Here is a 21,026-nt window from a genome sequence, read left to right on the forward strand (position 1 = left end):
TTTGACCTATCAAAATGAACCACCTCACACTTATCTGGGTTGAACCCCATCTGTCACTTCAGCCCAGTTTTGCATCCTACATATGTCCCACTGTAATCTCTGACAGCCCTCTACACTATCCTCAACACCTCCAACCTTTGTGTCATCAGCAAATTTACTAACCCATCCTTCCATTTCCTCATTCACGTCATTCATAAAAATCACGAAGAGAAGGGGTCCCAGAACAGATCCCTGAGGCACACCACTGGTCACTGGCCTCCATGCAGAATATGACCTGTCTACAACTACTCTTTTGTGGGCAAGCCAATTCTGGATCCACAAAGCAAGGTCCCCTTGGATCCCGTGCCTCCTTTCTTAAAAAGCCTTGCGTGGGGTACCTTATCAAATGCCTTGCTGAAATTCATATACACTACATCTACTGCTCTACCTTCATCAATGTGTTTAATCACATCCTTAAAAAATTCAATCAGGCTCATAAGGCATGAACTGCCTTTGACAAAGCCATGCTGACTATTTCTAATGATATTATGCCTCTCCAAATGTTCATAAATCCTGCCTCTCAGGATCTTTTCCATCAACTTACCAACCACTGGAGTAAGACTCACTGGTCTATAATTTCCTGGGCTATCCTCACTCCCTTTCTTGAATAAGGGAACAACATCCGGAACCCTCCAATCCTCCAGAACCCCTCCCGTTCCCATTGATGATGCAAAGATCATTGCCAGAGACTCAGCAATCTCCTCCCTCGCCTCCCACAGTAGCCTTAGATACATCTCGTCCAGTCCAGAGATTTATCCAACTTGATGATTTCCAAAAGCTTCACCACATCCTCTTTCTTAATGCCTATATGCTCAAGCTTTACAATTCACTGTAAGTCATCCCTACAATCGCCAAGATCTTTTTCTGTAGTGAATACTGAAGCCAAGTATTCATTAAGTATCTCTACTATCTCCTCCAGTTCCATACACACTTTTCCACTGTCACACTTGATTGGTCCTATTCTCTCACTTCTTATCCCCTTGCTCTTCACGTACTTGTAGAATGCCTTGGGGTTTTCATTAATCCTGCTCGCCAAAGGCCTTCTCATGGCCCCTTCTGGCTCTCTTAATTTCTTTCTTAAGCTCCTTCCTGCTAGCCTTATAATCTTCTAGATCTCAATCATTACCTAGTTTTTGAACCTTTTGTAAACTTTCTTTTCTTCTTGACTAGATTTTCAACAGCCTTTGCACACCACGGTTCCTGTACCCTATCATCCTTTCCCTGTCTCATTGGAACATACCTCTGCAGAACGCCACACAAATATCCTCTGAACATTTGCCACATTTTTGCTGTACATTTCCCTGAGAACAACTGTTTCCAATTAATGCTTCCAAGTTCCTGCCTGATAGTTTCATATTTCCCCTTGCTCCAATTAAATGCTTTCCTAACTTGTCTGTTCCTATCCCTCTCCAATGCTATGATAAAGGAGATAGAGTTGTGATCACTATCTCCAAAATGCTCTCCCATTGAGAGACCTGACACCTAACCAGGTTCATTTCCCAATACTAGATCAAGTACAGCCTCTCCTCTTGTAGGCTTATCTACATATTGTGTCAGGAAACCTTCCTGAACACACCAAACAAATTCCACCCCATCTAAACCCCTTGCTATAGAGAGATGCCAATCAATATTTGGGAAATTAAAATCTCCCACCACGAAGACCCTGTTATTATTACACCTTTCCAGAATCTAATTCATTGCTACAGATGACAGTGGAGGCTAAGTCATTTCAAGTTGAGGTTGATAGGTTCTTGATTAGTAAAGGTGTGAAAGGTTATTGGGAGAAGAAAGGAGAATGGAACTGAGAGGGATTATAATTCAACCATGATGGAATGGTGGATCAGACCCGATTGGCCAAATGGCTTATTTCTGCTCCTGTGTCTTATGGTCTTACAATTTGTGTTTTATGTGGACTAGGTTGCAAGGAGCAGAGGATATTCTCCAAGTATCATTACACTGTGAACAGAATATCAAAATGTCTTGTATTTTCTTTTTCTGAACTAGAATCTCACTCCCTGCTTCCTCAACACTGCCTCCCCCTCCATCTATCTTCGTATCTCCGCATACTTGTCCACAAAGCCATCAATTTCATCATTCAAACTATTGACATATAATGTGAAAAGAAGCTGTGCCAACACAGCCCTTTGCAGAACAGCACTAATCACTGGCAGCCAACCAGAAAAGGACCCCTTTTTGTCCACTTTTTGCCTGCTGCCAGTCAGCCAAACTTCTATCCGTGCTAGTATCTTTCCTGCAATACCAAGGTCTCATCTTGTTTCAATGCCTCATGTGCAGCATCTTGTCAATGGCCTTCTGAAAATACAAGAAAACAACATCCATTGCCTCTCCTTTGTCTGTCCTGCCTCTTATTTCCTCAAAGAATTCCAACAGATTTGTCAGGCAAGATTTGCCCTGAAAGAAACAACGATGACCGACCTATTTTATCATGTGCCTCCAAGTACCCTGAACCGAAGGAAAGAGTGGGTTTATGAGGTGTGTGGAGAGAGCAAGAGAGTAGGTTTTTGGGGCATGTGGGGGAGAGAGTGGGTTCCCAATGTATGTGGGGAGAGGGAGAAAGTGAGTTTCTGGGGTGTGTGGGGAGGAGGGGAGATTGTGGGGAGGGAGTGTGTGTTTCTGGGGTATTTATTTACTTCATGTCCCAGATACAGCATGGAATAGGCCCTTCCAGCCCTTCAAACCATACTGCCCAGCATCCCCTAAGTTAACCCTAGCCTACTCACAGGACAATTTACAATGACCAATTAAATTACTAAACATCTTTGGACTGTGGGAGAAAACCTATGCATTGCACAGGGAATGCTCTTTACAGAGGACGTCGAGATTGAACTCTGAACTCTGACACCCCAAGGTATAATAGTGTGTGCTAACCGCTCCACTATCATGGAGCCCAAACAGGTTGCACCGAGATATGAACTCCGATCACCGGATTCAGAGTCCAGAGTGCTCACCATTTGGGGTGAGAGTGAATTTCTGAGGAATGTGGGAAGAATGAGTGGGTTTTTGAGGTGTGTGGGAAGAAGGACAGTAGACAATAGGTGCAGGAGTAGGCCATTCGGCCCTTTGAGCCAGCACCACCATTCAATGTGATCATGGCCGATCATCCACAATCAGTACCCCGTTCCTGCCTTCTCCCATATCCCTTGACCCCGCTATCTATAAGAGCTCTATCTAACTCTTTCTTGAAAGCATCCAGAGAATTGGCCTCCACTGCCTTCTGAGGCAGAGCATTCCATAGATCCACAACTCTCTGGGTGAAAAAGTTTTTCACGAACTCCATTCTATCTGGCCTACCCCTTGTTCTTAAACTGTGGCCTCTGATTCTGGACTCCCCCAACATCGGGAACATGTTTCCTGCCTCTAGTGTGTCCAATCCCTTAATAATCTTATGTTTGAATCAGATCCCCTCTCATCCTTATAAATTCCAGTGTATACAAGCCCAGTCGCTCCAATCTTTCAACATATGACAGTCAGTATGACAGTCCAGGACGGAGGATATTGGGAGGGTGCATGGGGGGGGGGGGGGGGGGGGAAGAGTGAGGGAGGCAGGGTTTTGTAGGAATGTACGGCAAGAAGGAGGTGAGTTTTAGGTGGGGGGAGTGTTGGAGGGGGTAGCAAAGGCAGATGCCCATGGAGACCATTGAGGTACCTGCTTTGAACTCATCACTGGTCTGCCTCTGTCTGAGGTGCTGCCCTCTGCTTCCTGGGTTTTGTTCTGACCGAGCATGAGCCAGGCCTGAGCACTCCTGGTTCCCCGGACAGGTACATCACTCAGCAAAGCCAAAAACTGGAACTGGCTGCCCTACGGCCACCGGCCACCGTCACCAACGCTGTGTCCTGGAGATCAGAAGGCATCAAGTACAAGAAAAACGAGGTCTTCATTGATGTCATCGAAGGTGTCAACGTGTTGGTGAGTGCAGAGCTTTGAGATAGCTGCCTAGTGGAGCACCAATCATTCCTGGGTCCACACTATCCTGCAGATCAAGGCTGGGGTGTGGTCCCTGGTAGAATCAGTGGGACCTCAGCTCCATAGGGTCTCTAACAAGGTCATATGTGCAACAACAGAGAATAACTTGCAGAACTTGGGGAATGGGAGTGACGGAATCAGATTCAGTTTATTATCACTCAGTGGCATTTCATTAGGTACCCACTGTTCATGGTCTTCTGCTGCTGTAGCCCATCCACTTCAAGCTTCGACATGTGCGTTCAGAGGCGCTCTTCTGCACTCTACTGTTGTAGCGTGCAATTATTTGAGTTCCTGCTGCTTTCCTGTCAGCTTGAACCAGTTTGGCCATTCTCCTCCAACCATTCACACCATTCTCTGTAAATTCTGGAGACTGTTGTGCGTGAAAATCCCAGGAGATCAGCAGTTTCTGAGATACTCAACAACAGTCATTTTCTGGCGCTAACAATCATTCCATTGTCAAAGTCACTTGGATCACATTTCCTCCCCACTCTGAAGTTCGGTCTGAACAAGAATTGAACCTCTTGACCATGTCTGCATGCTTTGTGCATTGAGCTGCTGCAATGTGATTGGCTGATTAGGTATTTGCATTAATAAGGAGATGTACTTAATCAAAGTTCAAAGTACATTTATTGAAGTATTCCTACATATACCCTTGAGATTTGTCTCCTTGCAGGCAGCCACAAAACAAGGAAACCCAATAGAACCCATTTAAAAAAGAGACCATCGAAACACCCAATGTACAGAAAAGAAAACAAATCGTGCAAACAATAGAAGTAAGCAAATGACATTCAGAACTGCAGTTCATGTAGGTCAGTCTACAGCCATGAAGCCAGTTACAGCCAATTTAGGAGCCCGTTATTGCAGGCCACAGTCTCAGTTCAGCCAGAGATGAGTAAACCATGCAGGACAGCGAGCCGAACACCAGCCCTCCCCTCTTCCCTGGCCCTGTCCTTTTCAATGTTTTAAAAATTAAAATCTTTTAAAAATAAAGTGGCCACTGAGTGTATGTCGTGGAATCTGTTGTTTTGCAAGCGGCATTACAGTGAAAGAGATCTAAATGACTAAGTTACAATAAGGCTATACTATATATGAATAAATATATACAATAAATAGTGCAAAAGGAGAGCAAAACATTGAGGTAATTTTCATGGCCTGTTCAGAAATCTGATGGCAGAGGGGAAGAACCTGTTCATCAGTTCCTGTAGCTCCCCTTGATGGTAGCAATGAGAAGAAGACATGGATGGTGAGGGTCCTTCATGATTGACAGACAGACATACTTTATTGATCCCGAGGGAAACTGGGTTTCGTTACAGCTGCACCAACCAAGAAACCTTCTGGCCACCTTCTGGAGGCATTGCATACTGAAGTTATCCTCTGGTGGAGAGACCAGTGCCCACGATGGAGCTGGCTGAGTTTACAACGCTCTGCAGCTTTTTCTGATCCTGTACATTGGCCCCTCCTTACCAGGTGATGATGCAACCAGATAGGATAGTTCTTCTATGAGATCACAAGGGGCTGATGGGCTGAATGGACTCCTATACCATAGGAACGTTTGGTTTATTATTACCACATGTACTGAGATACAGTGAACAGCTTTGTCTGCCATCAAGACAGATTACTTCATACATACATACACTGAGGGAGGTTCTTTAAGGTTGTTATAGCTGGGGGGTTGTTGTGGGAATAAACATTAAATGCTCCCCATAGTGTGCATCTGAAATAGTGTTTGACAACCAAGTCCAACTCCTGGCCTTCACACGTGTCCTAGCTACTGAATCCAGGGGAACCATTTCTACTGACAGGAGACAGGACAAAGGTGGGCTAGTGACGCCTTAAAACCAATTGCTTCAAGCAGATGGGTCTTGTCAGCTGTGGTTGGCAGCTCATCTAGGAGAAGGAAAACTCTGATCTCAAACCTCTGCTGCTTTGAGGCTACTGTATACCCACTCATGAGGAAGACTTCAGGAATAAACCCTGAGGAAAATTCTGGGGCTGGAGTCCCGAAGGCCAGCGTTGTGTTCATTACTGATTGATAACTCCTACAATGCCACCGGTGCCATACTGTATTGGCCTCTGTCAGTCCTTTTGGATTCATCAGCTGAATGGAGAGGGGGCACCTGCTGGAGGGGTAACAGCTTGCTCTCCATATTGTGCTGCCCAAGCATGTGTACTGGTTTGCATATCACGTAGACAGCTGAGATGCAACGCCCATGGTCGACCCTGAACAATGGCGGTCCTCAAACATTGAGGGAGTACAAAAAGAAAACAGTAATGGAATCCAGGGTATAGTTAAAGTTGGAAGTGCAGAACAGACAAATAACATACAAGAGGTCCATTCAAGCGTATTTTAACAGTGGGATAGAAGTTGTTCTTGAGCCTGGTGGTATGTTTTCAAGCCTGCCTGATGGGAGGGAGTAGAAGAGAGGATGAACAGCATGGGAGGGGAACCTCAACAAGGTGACATCCCTCGTTAAGGAGCCTCGCCATTTGGGACGTGCCCTCTTCTCATTACTACTGTCAGGAATGAGGTACAGGAGCTTGAAGACCCAATTCAGCATTTCAGGAGAAGCTTCTTCCCCTCCGTCATCACATTTCTGAACAGTCTACGAATAGTACCTTGTTGTTCCTTTTATTTTTCAAACATTTCAAAGGAAGATTTAATGTCAGAGAATGTATACAATATACATCCTGAAATGCGTTTTCTTGGCAACCACCCAGGGAAATGGAGGAGTGCCCCAAAGAATGAAAGACATTTAAATATTAGAACCCCAAAGTCCCCCCCAACTCTCCTCCCTCCCGCACGTAAGCAGCAGCAACGATCCCCCTCCCCACCAACAAAAAAACCCATCAGCACCCACCACTGAGCACTCAAGCGTGAGCAAAGCAAAGACACAGACTTGCAGTTACCCCAAAGGCCGCGTTTCACCGGCTACTCGACATACTACAGGCTCTCTCTCTCTCCCTAATAAGGGAGAAAGGGATGTCTCTGTTTCACAGCGAGAGGGGAAACATAACCAAGAACTTGCTGGTTTACAATGTTAAAAGTCTGAGCTCTGTGCCCAATGATCTTGGGTCTCTGGGCACACAGCCTTAGATCTTCCATCTCCCACGATACACCAAACTGCCCGGACACCCACCTTTGATCCATCCGTCTCCAGAGCCATGAGATCTTGGCCCTCTGAAGGTGAGCTGAGGCTCTGAGGCTGAGCCCTTGGCGTGCCGAATCTCGGCCAGTCCGGGTCCCATTCCCACAAAGAACCGTAGTCAGCGTGTAACTCCAGGTCAGGGTCCTGAAAAGGAAAAATAGAGATTTCCGAAGATGCAAGCAAAGGAATCACTGTTAGGCGCCATTAATCCTCCTAAGCTAATTTTTGCACTATTTTGTATTATAGTAAGTTTATATTTGGACTACACTGATGCTGCAAAACAACAGTTTTCACATCATATAAGACAGTGATCATAAACCTGATTCTGATTTCCAGGTGAATCTCATCTCAAACATCGCTGCCATGCAGTTACTATATAGCCACTCGTGAGGAAGTCTTCAGGAGTAAACCCTGAGGGGGGGAATCTGGAGCTGGAGGCCCTAAGGCAGTCCTACGTGACTGGCATCTCCTGTGACACTGCTGGTGCCAATCTGTATTGGTCTCTGCCTTTCCTTTGGATCCTGCAGCTCACGTAGGCTCCTCTGTGTGGAGAGGGGGGAGCCTATGTGGGCAGCAGCTTGCTCTCCATGTCGTACTGCTCGCAGATAAACAGAGGGCATTAAATGTGATCTGGGCATCGGTGGCAGGACCAGCACTTATTGTCCATCCTGAATTGCCCTTTGGAAGTTGGGTTAGCTTGAACCACAGCTGTCCTTCATGGAAGGCACTCCCACCATTTGTGGGCGAGAACTTTGACCACTGATGCTGTAGAAGTTTTAGTGTACTTGAAAGATGTTCAGTCTGGCGGGGAACCTGCAGGTGCTAGTGTTCAAATAGTGGTGTCCCTCTCTGGGGTGGCAGAGATTGAGATTTTGGGAGATGCTCTTGAAGGAATGGAGAGAGAATACCAGGTGTAGGTGACAATCCCAGAGGTCTGTAGCAATGGGTAACTGGGCAAAGAGTGAGTTTTGATCTTATTGTTGATGTGAAGAGGGATCTTGTGTTCTAATTCCCATGAAAGTGGCCGCCCACATGAATCAAGAGGGTGTTAAGGAAGTTATATAGCATTCTCAGCTTTATTAGTCAAGGCCCTAAGCTCAAGACTCAGGCAGTTATGTTACAACTTTATAAGACTCTGAAATCGCACTTCGAGTATTGCGTTCAGTTCCAGTTGCCTTGTTAAGGAAGGATGTGGATACTTTGGAGAGGGTGCAGAAGAAGTTCAGCAGATTGCTGCCTGGATTAGAGGGCAGATGCTAAAAGGAGAAGTCAGGCAAATTGGTTTGTTTTCTCTGGAGGAGCAGGGGCTGAGGGAAGGTCTGACAGAGGTTTGTAAAACTGCAGGAGACATAGAGAAAATAGCCACCTGGTATCTTTCCCCCTGGATAGAGATTTTGAATTGTAGAGGGCATAGCTCTCAGGCGAGAGGAAGAAAGTTTAAAGGAGATGTGTGGTTTTCTTTACATAGACAGTGGAGTGTGTCTACAATGCACTACCATGGGAGGTGGTGGAGGCAGATTCGATAGAGGTGTTTAGGAGACTCTTGTGTATGTGAATGTGCGGGGAATGGAGGATATGGACATTGTGTGGGCAGAAATGATGAATGTCATTGGCCATCAGTAGCCTAATTAGTTCAGGACAACATGGCAGGCCAAAGCACCTTTTCCTGTGCTGTACATTCAGTGTTCTAGACATTTTGTCTGTCCTGGCAATAGTCCCCCATGGGGCAGTTCATTCCTCCTTGTTCTTGGACAGGTCAGTGCCAATGGGAACGTTCTACAGAGCGAGATAATCGGCAGCGTGAAGCTGAGGGTTTTCCTCTCGGGAATGCCAGAACTCCGGCTGGGCCTGAACGATAAGGTCCTCTTCGAACTGACTGGGCGTGAGTAGTACAGCAGTTTCTGGACACTGACGTTGTCAGGGTTGTGTGCTTGCTAAGTTGAATTGTCCATTGTTTTTCCTACTTCAACACATTAATAGTCAGCATCAGAAGCAACCATTTCACGAATGATATATTTGAAATATTCAAAATCAAAATGGATCTCAACAGTAATTGTTTATGGTCTATTACCTAAAGTAGATTTTTGCAAACATCACTGAAAACATTTTGTTTCAAAATGACTGAGCTTTAGTTGTGGTGACATTGTTAATGGAACTTAGAACAGTACAGCACAGGAACAGGCCTTTGGCCCAAGATACCGTGCCAAACTTATTAAACTAGTAAGTAAACACCAAACTACATTAATCCCATCTACAAACACAATGTCGTCATCCCTCCATTCTCTGCTTATTCAGGTGCCTATTTAAGAGCCTCTTAAACGCTGCTGTTGTATCTGCCTCCACCAGCATCCTTCGTAATGTATTCCAGGCACCCACCACTCTGTCTTAAACAAAATCTTGCCCTGTACGTCTTACTCCCTCTCACCTTAAATGAAGGCCCTGTGGTATTAAACATTTCTACCCTGGGGAAAAAAGATACTGGCTGTCCATCTGTGCCCCTCGTAAATTTGTAAACCTCTATTAGGTCTGCCCTTAGTACTTGTTCATTATTGTCACATTTACCAAGCTAGTTAGATACATTAATGATCCCAAAGGAAATGACAGTGTCACAGTAGCATTACAAGTTCACAGATATACACATGTTAGAGAAGAAGTAAGAAAGAATAAAAAATAAGTTAGTCCAAACAGTCTAATGGGGGAGTGGGGTTGTCACTTCCCCAGCTATAGGTTGACTCATGTGGCCTAGAGCCTAGTGGCCAAGGCTATGAATAACCTCATATAGCACCCTTTGGAGCAGCACAGTGGTATTAGTCTATTACTAAAAGTGCTCCTCTGTTCAGCCAAGGTGGCATGCAGAGGGTGAGCAACATTGTCCCGAATTGACAGGATTTTCCAGAAGGTCCTTTCTTCTACCACAGACTCCAGTGTTTGTTCAGGTTGACTGCTAAAACAGGGCCAGCCTTTCTAATTAGTTTATTGAGCCTGTTTGCATCAACCATGTTGATGCCATTGCCCCAGCACACCACCACATAGACGATGGTACTGGCAACAACAGACTGGTTGAACATGAGAAGGAGAGACCTGCGTACTCCAAAGGACCTCAGTCTCCTCAGGAAGTAGAGGTGACTCTGGTCTTCCTCTGTGTCGGTGCTCCACTACACCCCCAGGTAGGATTAGCTTTATTGGTCACACGTATGTCAAAACTTACAGTGAAATGCATCAAATCAAATTAAATCAACAAGGATCGTGATGGGGCAGCCGCAAGTGTTGCCATAGATCCAACGCCAACATAACACGCACATAACTTACTAACCCTAACCTGGACGTACTTGGGTCGTGAGTAAACCAGAAACCCGCACTTTGCTGGGGCTGTCTCTGACCAGTGGCTCTCACTCAATTCGAAGGTGAATTGGTACCAACTGTGGGATAGAGCAGCCACAGATACACTCTGATCTCAGCAGGTGAGCACCCACCTTTCTTCCACCATAACCTTTAGCCCTCCCCTTACCAATCAAGAGCCTCTCAATCTTTACCTGAAGTACATCCAATGACTTGGCCTCCAACAAATTTCACAGATTCATCACCCACTGGCTGAGGAAATTCCTCCTGGTCTCAGTTCTCTGTATTCTGAGGCCGTGCCCTCTAGTCCTAGATGCTCCTGCAGATGGTAACATTCTCTGCATGTCCACCCCATCCAGGCCTTTCAGTAAATTCAGTAAGCTTCCAGGAGATCCCCACCACCATCCTATGGGCTCAGAGACATCAAACTTAATATTCATCCTTCAGTTAACATAATCAAAGGAACATTCAGCTGATGATAATAATTGATTCTAAAGCTTGCTGTACTCTCCATTGTGTTTCTCACTCTATACAAACTGATTGTTTTGTTCCACACTTTGAAAGAATCTGATTTGCTCCAAGTCGTTCTGGGACATCTTATGAAAAGTACAATAATAATTTCAGATTTGCTTTAATTTAGGAGGCAAAAATAAATCGGTGGAATTGGATGATGTGAAGTTTCATCAATGTGTGAGGCTCTCTCGCTTTGAAAATGACCGAACAATCTCCTTCATCCCACCGGATGGCGATTTTGAGTTAATGTCTTATCGACTGAACATCCAAGTGAGTAAAGGAACTTAGAATTTAGAACACTACAGGCCCATGATGTGGTGCCACCCTTTTCGCCTACTCCAAGATCAATGTAACCTCAATTATTAGCAATCAAATCTCAAATCTTGGAGGACTTTACCTGGTTTTGTTTTCATGAACTCTTCCGGGGAAAAGACCCAGATGTCCTTGGATCAATGGGGGGACTTTGTGCCCAATTGTGGTCTTCTGCAATTATTGCATAGCTGCACTGTCCGGACCGAGTGACCCTCACATCCCTTCACAGTCCGGTGAAGCCGTTCATTCTCCAGACCGAGTGACCCTCACATCCCTTCACAGTCCGGTGAAGCCGTTCATTCTCCAGACTGAGTGACCCTCACATCCCTTCACAGTCCGGTGAAGCCGTTCATTCTCCAGACCGAGTGACCCTCACATCCCTTCACAGTCCGGTGAAGCCGTTCATTCTCCAGACCGAGTGACCCTCACATCCCTTCACAGTCCGGTGAAGCCGTTCATTCTCCAGACCGAGTGACCCTCACATCCCTTCACAGTCCGGTGAATCCGTTCACTCTCCAGACCGAGTGGCCCTCACATCCCTTCACAGTCCGGTGAAGCCGTTCATTCTCCAGACCGAGTGACCCTCACATCCCTTCACAGTCCGGTGAAGCCGTTCATTCTCCAGACCGAGTGACCCTCACATCCCTTCACAGTCCGGTGAAGCCGTTCATTCTCCAGAGCGAGTGACCCTCACACCGTTTCACAGTCCGGTGAAGCCGTTCACTCTCCAGACCGAGTGACCCTCACATCCCTTCACAGTCCGGTGAAGCCGTTCATTCTCCAGACCGAGTGACCCTCACATCCCTTCACAGTCCGGTGAAGCCGTTCATTCTCCAGACCGAGTGACCCTCACACCGTTTCACAGTCCGGTGAAGCCGTTCACTCTCCAGACCGAGTGACCCTCACATCCCTTCACAGTCCGGTGAAGCCGTTCATTCTCCAGACCAAGTGACCCTCACACCATTTCACAGTCCGGTGAATCCGTTCACTCTCCAGACCGAGTGACCCTCACATCCCTTCACAGTCCGGTGAATCTGTTCATTCTCCAGACCGAGTGACCCTCACATCCCTTCACAGTCCGGTGAAGCCATTCATTCTCCAGACCGAGTGACCCTCACATCCCTTCACAGTCCGGTGAAGCCGTTCACTCTCCAGACCGAGTGGCCCTCACACCGTTTCACAGTCCGGTGAATCCTTTCATTCTCCAGACCGGGTGACCCTCACATCCCTTCACAGTCCGGTGAAGCCGTTCATTCTCCAGACTGAGTGACCCTCACATCCCTTCACAGTCCGGTGAAGCCGTTCATTCTCCAGACCGAGTGACCCTCCCATCCCTTCACAGTCCGGTGAAGCCGTTCATTCTCCAGACCGAGTGACCCTCACACCGTTTCACAGTCCGGTGAAGCCGTTCACTCTCCAGACCGAGTGACCCTCACATCCCTTCACAGTCCGGTGAAGCCGTTCATTCTCCAGACTGAGTGACCCTCACACCGTTTCACAGTCCGGTGAAGCCGTTCACTCTCCAGACCGTGTGACCCTCACACCGTTTCACAGTCCGGTGAAGCCGTTCATTCTCCAGACCGAGTGACCCTCACATCCCTTCACAGTCCGGTGAAGCCGTTCATTCTCCAGACCGAGTGACCCTCACATCCCTTCACAGTCCGGTGAAGCCGTTCATTCTCCAGACCGAGTGACCCTCACATCCCTTCACAGTCCGGTGAAGCCATTCATTCTCCAGACCGAGTGACCCTCACATCCCTTCACAGTCCGGTGAAGCCGTTCATTCTCCAGACCGAGTGACCCTCACATCCCTTCACAGTCCGGTGAAGCCGTTCATTCTCCAGACCGAGTGACCCTCACATCCCTTCACAGTCCGGTGAAGCCGTTCATTCTCCAGACCGAGTGACCCTCACATCCCTTCACAGTCCGGTGAAGCCGTTCATTCTCCAGACCGAGTGACCCTCACATCCCTTCACAGTCCGGTGAAGCCGTTCATTCTCCGGTCCGAGTGGCCCTCACATTCCTTCACAGTCCGGTGAAGCCGTTCATTCTCCGGACCGAGTGACCCTCACACCGTTTCACAGTCCGGTGAATCCGTTCATTCTCCAGACCGAGTGGCTCTCCATATCCCTTCACAGTCTACATTGGTGTCCCCAAAACCATCCATACAAACCTTAATCAGACAGCCATGTCTGAGTCACAACCCTGATGGAGACCACAGCTTAAAGTCAAAGTCAAAGTAAATTTATTATCCAAAAGCACATGTCACCATATACTGCCCAGAGATGCTTTTTCTTGCAGGCATTTACAGGAAAATAAACACATTTGGAATTTATGAAAAACTAAACATGAATAAAGGATGACAAACAACCAATGTGGAAAATATGACAAATCATGAAAATAAATTATTGTAAATAACTAAATAAAAATACTGAGAACAGGAATTGTGAGTCTGTAGTTTGTAGATTTAGCTTGGCACTGAGGTGAGAGAAGTTATCCACTCTGGTTCAAGAGCCGATGGTTGATGGTTAATAACTGTTCCTGAACCTAGTGGTTTGGATCTAAGGCTCCTGCACCTCGTGCTCAATGGTGGAGGTGAGAAAATGGCATGGCCTAGATGGTGGTGTGTGGGGTGTCCTTGGTGATGGATTGGGCTGTATCCACCACTTTCTGTAGATTCTTCTATGGGCATTGGCGTTCCCATGCCAGATCATAATACAACCAGTCAGGATACTCTTCACTGTGCATTTATAAAGGATAGAAGCTGTGATGTTCAGCACCATCTTCATCAGAGGTGTTAACAAGGCAATGGACATCACATGGTGGTGTGATGGATTGTGACTGGGTGGTGTGACTGAGTCTCCCAAGAAGATGAACAAGGCATTCGCAGCTCAACTTGGCATAACCCAACAATCCTCCCAGCCTTCCCAGAATCTAAACAGTCATTCAGACTCTGTAGAGATGAAACTTACTGAAGGACCTTGTGTTTGATTTTAGGTGAAGCCTCTGATTTGGATTGAATCGGTTATCGAGAAATTTTCGCATAGTCGGGTTGAATACATGATCAAGGTAAATTCCATCCTGTGCATATGATCAAGAAACTGAGTTAAATCTTACCTCTTTGTATTTTTGAAGGTAGAGGTGTTATTTCAGCAATGAATTTTCCCTTAAGACATAGGAACAGAATTGGGCCGTTTTGCTCATTGTGTCTGCTCTGCCATTCAATCATGGCTGATTTAATATCCCTCTCAATCCCATTCTCCTGCCCTTTCCCCATAACCTTTGACTCCCTTACTAATCAAGAACCTATTAGCCTTTGCTTTCCTGTAGTGGCTGACTCTAGGACCAGAGGGCACAGCTTCAGGATAAAAAGACATCCTCTTAGAACAAAGATGAGGAGGAATTCCTTTAGCAAGAGGGTGGTAAACCTGCGGAATTCATTGCTACAGACGGCTATGGAGGCCAAGTCACTGGGTATATTTAAAGTGGACATTGATGGGTTGAATAGTAAGGGCGTCAAAGATTCATTTTGAGTTAACGCAGAGCACATGGCCTCTCAAGCGGTTCTAACACTTAAAAAGTTTTTCATTATTTCCCTCAAAACCAAGGAAGGTCACATGGGCTGGAAAAGTTTGGAAAGACCAACCTCACTCCTTTATCTCAACATAGAAGAGCACAGTGTAGGAACAGGCCATTCAACCTATGATAGCTGTGCCAAACACCATGTCAAATTAAACTAAATCTCTGTATCTGCACATAACATACATCCCCCCCATCCCCTGCGTACCCGTGTCACCTACTACCCCCATTCCCTGCATACCGTGTCATCTACTACCCCCATTCCCTGCATACCCGTGTCACCTACTCCCTCCATTCCCTGCATACCCGTGTCATCTACTACCCCCATTCCCTGCGTACCCATGTCACCTACTCCCTCCATTCCCTGCATACCGTGTCATCTACTACCCCCATTCCCTGCATACCCATGTCACCTACTCCCTCCATTCCCTGCATACCCGTGTCATCTACTACCCCCATTCCCTGCATACCCATGTCACCTACTCCCTCCATTCCCTGCATACCGTGTCACCTACTCCCTCCATTCCCTGCATACCCATGTCACCTACTCCCTCCATTCCCTGCATACCGTGTCATCTACTACCCCCATTCCCTGCATACCCATGTCACCTACTCCCTCCATTCCCTGCATACCCGTGTCATCTACTACCCCCATTCCCTGCGTACCCATGTCACCTACTCCCTCCATTCCCTGCGTACCCGTGTCACCTACTCCCTCCATTCCCTGCGTACCCCGTGTCATCTACTACCCCCATTCCCTGCATACCGTGTCATCTACTACCCCATTCCCTACGTACCCGTGTCACCTACTCCCTCCATTCCCTGCGTACCCGTGTGATCTACTACCCCCATTCCCTGCATACCGTGTCATCTACTACCCCCATTCCCTGCATACCCGTGTCATCTACTACCCCCATTCCCTACGTACCCGTGTCACCTACTCCCTCCATTCCCTGCATACCGTGTCACCTACTCCCTCCATTCCCTGCATACCCGTGTCATCTACTACCCCCATTCCTGCGTACCCGTGTCATCTACTACCCCCATTCCTGCGTACCCGTGTCATCTACTACCCCCATTCCCTGCATACCCGTGTCATCTACTACCCCCATTCCTGCGTACCCGTGTCATCTACTACCCCCATTCCTGCATACCCGTGTCACCTACTCCCTCCTTTCCCTGCATACCCGTGTGATCTACTAATCCCATTCCCTGCATACCCGTGTCATCTACTACCCCCATTCCTGCGTACCCGTGTCATCTACTACCCCCATTCCCTGCATACCCGTGTGATCTACTACCCCCATTCCCTGCATACCCGTGTCACCTACTCCCTCCATTCCCTGCATACCCGTGTGATCTACTACCCCCATTCCCTGCATACCTGTGTGATCTACTACCCCATTCCCTGCATACCCATGTGATCTACTACCCCCATTCCCTGCATACCCGTGTCACCTACTCCCTCCATTCCCTGCATACCCGTGTGATCTACTACCCCCATTCCCTGCATACCCGTGTGATCTACTACCCCCATTCCCTGCATACCCGTGTCACCTACTCCCTCCATTCCCTGCATACCCGTGTGATCTACTACCCCCATTCCCTGCATACCCGTGTGATCTATTACCCCCATTCCCTGCATACCCGTGTGATCTACTACCCCCTTTCCCTGCATACCCATGTGATCTACTACCCCCATTCCCTGCATACCCGTATCATCTACTACCCCCATTCCCTGCATACCCGTGTGATCTACTACCCCCTTTCCCTGCATACCCATGTGATCTACTACCCCCATTCCCTGCATACCCGTGTGATCTACTAATCCCATTCCCTGCATACCCGTGTGATCTACTAATCCCATTCCCTGCATACCCGTGTGATCTACTACCCCATTCCCTGCATACCCGTGTGATCTACTACCCCCATTCCCTGCATACCCGTGTGATCTACTACCCCCATTCCCTGCATACCCGTGTGATCTACTACCCCATTCCCTGCATACCCGTGTGATCTATTACCCCCATTCCCTGCATACCCGTGTGATCTACTACCCCCTTTCCCTGCATACCCATGTGATCTACTACCCCCATTCCCTGCATACCCGTATCATCTACTACCCCCATTCCCTGCATACCCGTGTGATCTACTACCCCCTTTCCCTGCATACCCGTGTGATCTACTACCCCCATTCCCTGCATACCCGTGTGATCTACTAATCCCATTCCCTGCATACCCGTGTGATCTACTAATCCCATTCCCTGCATACCCGTGTGATCTACTACCCCCATTCCCTGCATACCCGTGTGATCTACTACCCCCATTCCCTGCATACCCGTGTGATCTACTACCCCCATTCCCTGCATACCTGCGTGATCTACTACCCCCATTCCCTGCATACCCGTGTGATCTACTACCCCCATTCCCTGCATACCCGTGTCACCTACTCCCTCCATTCCCTGCATACCCGTGTCACCTACTACCCCCATTCCCTGCATACCCGTGTGATCTACTACCCCCATTACCTGCATACCCGTGTGATCGACTACCCCATTCCCTGCATACCCGTGTGATCTACTACCCCATTCCCTGCATACCCGTGTGATCTACTACCCCCATTCCCTGCATACCCGTGTGATCTACTACCCCCATTCCCTGTATACCCGTGTGATCTACTACCCCCATTCCCTGCATACCTGTGTGATCTACTACCCCCATTCCCTGCATACCCGTGTCACCTACTACCCCCATTCCCTGCATACCCGTGTCACCTACTACCCCCATTCCCTGCATACCCGTGTCACCTACTACCCCCATTCCCTGCATACCCGTGTGATCTACTACCCCCTTTCCCTGCATACCCGTGTCACCTACTCCCTCCATTCCCTGCATACCCGTGTGATCTACTACCCCCATTCCCTGCATACCCGTGTGATCTACTACCCCCATTCCCTGCATACCCATGTGATCTACTACCCCCATTCCCTGCATACCCGTGTCACCTACTCCCTCCATTCCCTGCATACCCGTGTCACCTACTCCCTCCATTCCCTGCATACCCGTGTGATCTACTACCCCCATTCCCTGCATACCCGTGTGATCTACTACCCCCTTTCCCTGCATACCCGTGTCACCTACTACCCCCATTCCCTGCATACCCGTGAGATCTACTACCCCCTTTCCCTGCATACCCGTGTCATCTACTACCCCCATTCCCTGCATACCCGTGTCACCTACTCCCTCCATTCCCTGCATACCCGTGTGATCTACTACCCCCTTTCCCTGCATACCCGTGTCACCTACTCCCTCCATTCCCTGCATACCCGTGTGATCTACTACCCCCATTCCCTGCATACCTGTGTGATCTACTACCCCCATTCCCTGCATACCCATGTGATCTACTACCCCCATTCCCTGCATACCCGTGTCACCTACTCCCTCCATTCCCTGCATACCCGTGTCACCTACTCCCTCCATTCCCTGCATACCCGTGTCACCTACTCCCTCCATTCCCTGCATACCCGTGTCACCTACTCCCTCCATTCCCTGCATACCCGTGAGATCTACTACCCCCTTTCCCTGCATACCCGTGTCATCTACTACCCCCATTCCCTGCATACCCGTGTCACCTATTCCCTCCATTCCCTGCATACCCGTGTGATCTACTACCCCCTTTCCCTGCATACCCGTGTCACCTACTCCCTCCATTCCCTGCATACCCGTGTGATCTACTACCCCCATTCCCTGCATACCTGTGTGATCTACTACCCCCATTCCCTGCATACCCATGTGATCTACTACCCCCATTCCCTGCATACCCGTGTCACCTACTCCCTCCATTCCCTGCATACCCGTGTGATCTACTACCCCCATTCCCTGCATACCTGTGTGATCTACTACCCCCATTCCCTGCATACCCATGTGATCTACTACCCCCATTCCCTGCATACCCGTGTCACCTACTCCCTCCATTCCCTGCATACCCGTGTGATCTACTACCCCCATTCCCTGCATACCTGTGTGATCTACTACCCCCATTCCCTGCATACCCATGTGATCTACTACCCCCATTCCCTGCATACCCGTGTCACCTACTCCCTCCATTCCCTGCATACCCGTGTCACCTACTCCCTCCATTCCCTGCATACCCGTGTCACCTACTCCCTCCATTCCCTGCATACCCGTGAGATCTACTACCCCCTTTCCCTGCATACCCGTGTCATCTACTACCCCCATTCCCTGCATACCCGTGTCACCTATTCCCTCCATTCCCTGCATACCCGTGTGATCTACTACCCCCTTTCCCTGCATACCCGTGTCACCTACTCCCTCCATTCCCTGCATACCCGTGTGATCTACTACCCCCATTCCCTGCATACCCGTGTGATCTACTACCCCCATTCCCTGCATACCCGTGTGATCTACTACCCCCATTCCCTGCAAACCCGTGTGATCTACTACCCCCATTCCCTGCATACCCGTGTGATCTACTAATCCCATTCCCTGCATACCCGTGTGATCTACTAATCCCATTCCCTGCATACCCGTGTGATCTACTACCCCATTCCCTGCATACCCGTGTGATCTACTACCCCCATTTCCTGCATACCCGTGTGATCTACTACCCCCATTCCCTGCATACCCGTGTGATCTACTACCCCATTCCCTGCATACCCGTGTGATCTATTACCCCCATTCCCTGCATACCCGTGTGATCTACTACCCCCTTTCCCTGCATACCCGTGTGATCTACTACCCCCATTCCCTGCATACCCGTATCATCTACTACCCCCATTCCCTGCATACCCGTGTGATCTACTACCCCCTTTCCCTGCATACCCGTGTGATCTACTACCCCCATTCCCTGCATACCCGTGTGATCTACTACCCCCATTCCCTGCATACCCATGTGATCTACTACCCCCATTCCCTGCATACCCGTGTGATCTACTACCCCCATTCCCTGCATACCCGTGTGATCTACTACCCCCTTTCCCTGCATACCCGTGTGATCTACTACCCCCTTTCCCTGCATACCCGTGTGATCTACTACCCCCATTCCCTGCATACCCGTGTCATCTACTACCCCCATTCCCTGCATACCCGTGTCATCTACTACCCCCTTTCCCTGCATACCCGTGTGATCTACTAATCCCATTCCCTGCATACCCATGTGATCTACTAATCCCATTCCCTGCATACCCGTGTGATCTACTACCCCCATTACCTGCATACCCGTGTGATCGACTACCCCATTCCCTGCATACCCGTGTGATCTACTACCCCATTCCCTGCATACCCGTGTGATCTACTACCCCATTCCCTGCATACCCGTGTGATCTACTACCCCCATTCCCTGTATACCCGTGTGATCTACTACCCCCATTCCCTGCATACCTGTGTGATCTACTACCCCCATTCCCTGCATACCCGTGTCACCTACTACCCCCATTCCCTGCATACCCGTGTCACCTACTACCCCCATTCCCTGCATACCCGTGTCACCTACTACCCCCTTTCCCTGCATACCCTTGTCACCTACTCCCTCCATTCCCTGCATACCCGTGTGATCTACTACCCCCATTCCCTGCATACCCGTGTGATCTACTACCCCCATTCCCTGCATACCCATGTGATCTACTACCCCCATTCCCTGCATACCCGTGTCACCTACTCCCTCCATTCCCTGCATACCCGTGTCACCTACTCCCTCCATTCCCTGCATACCCGTGTGATCTACTACCCCCATTCCCTGCATACCCGTGTGATCTACTACCCCCATTCCCTGCATACCCGTGTGATCTACTACCCCCATTCCCTGCATACCCATGTGATCTACTACCCCCATTCCCTGCATACCCGTGTGATCTACTACCCCCATTCCCTGCATACCCGTGTGATCTACTACCCCCTTTCCCTGCATACCCGTGTGATCTACTACCCCCTTTCCCTGCATACCCGTGTGATCTACTACCCCCATTCCCTGCATACCCGTGTCATCTACTACCCCCATTCCCTGCATACCCGTGTCATCTACTACCCCCTTTCCCTGCATACCCGTGTGATCTACTAATCCCATTCCCTGCATACCCATGTGATCTACTAATCCC

General features: G+C 48.6%; 2 protein-coding genes across 2 annotated transcripts in view; both read left to right on the plus strand.

Annotated features, from left to right (window-relative positions):
* Positions 1 to 21,026, plus strand: part of c16h19orf53 (chromosome 16 C19orf53 homolog) — a 355,432-nt gene that overhangs the window by 272,466 nt on the left and 61,940 nt on the right. The gene's annotated exons all lie outside the window — the stretch shown is intronic.
* The window catches only part of LOC140740103 (AP-1 complex subunit mu-2), a 63,223-nt gene that overhangs the window by 25,097 nt on the left and 17,100 nt on the right, over positions 1 to 21,026 (plus strand). Inside the window, exons 5-8 of the mRNA XM_073068997.1 lie at positions 3,820 to 3,967; positions 8,926 to 9,052; positions 11,150 to 11,292; positions 14,332 to 14,403. Coding sequence (XP_072925098.1) covers positions 3,820 to 3,967; positions 8,926 to 9,052; positions 11,150 to 11,292; positions 14,332 to 14,403 — 490 coding nt within the window. The remainder of the gene's footprint in view (positions 1 to 3,819; positions 3,968 to 8,925; positions 9,053 to 11,149; positions 11,293 to 14,331; positions 14,404 to 21,026) is intronic.

This window comes from Hemitrygon akajei, chromosome 16 (genome assembly GCF_048418815.1).
Source record: "Hemitrygon akajei chromosome 16, sHemAka1.3, whole genome shotgun sequence".
NCBI classification, from domain to species: domain Eukaryota; kingdom Metazoa; phylum Chordata; class Chondrichthyes; order Myliobatiformes; family Dasyatidae; genus Hemitrygon; species Hemitrygon akajei.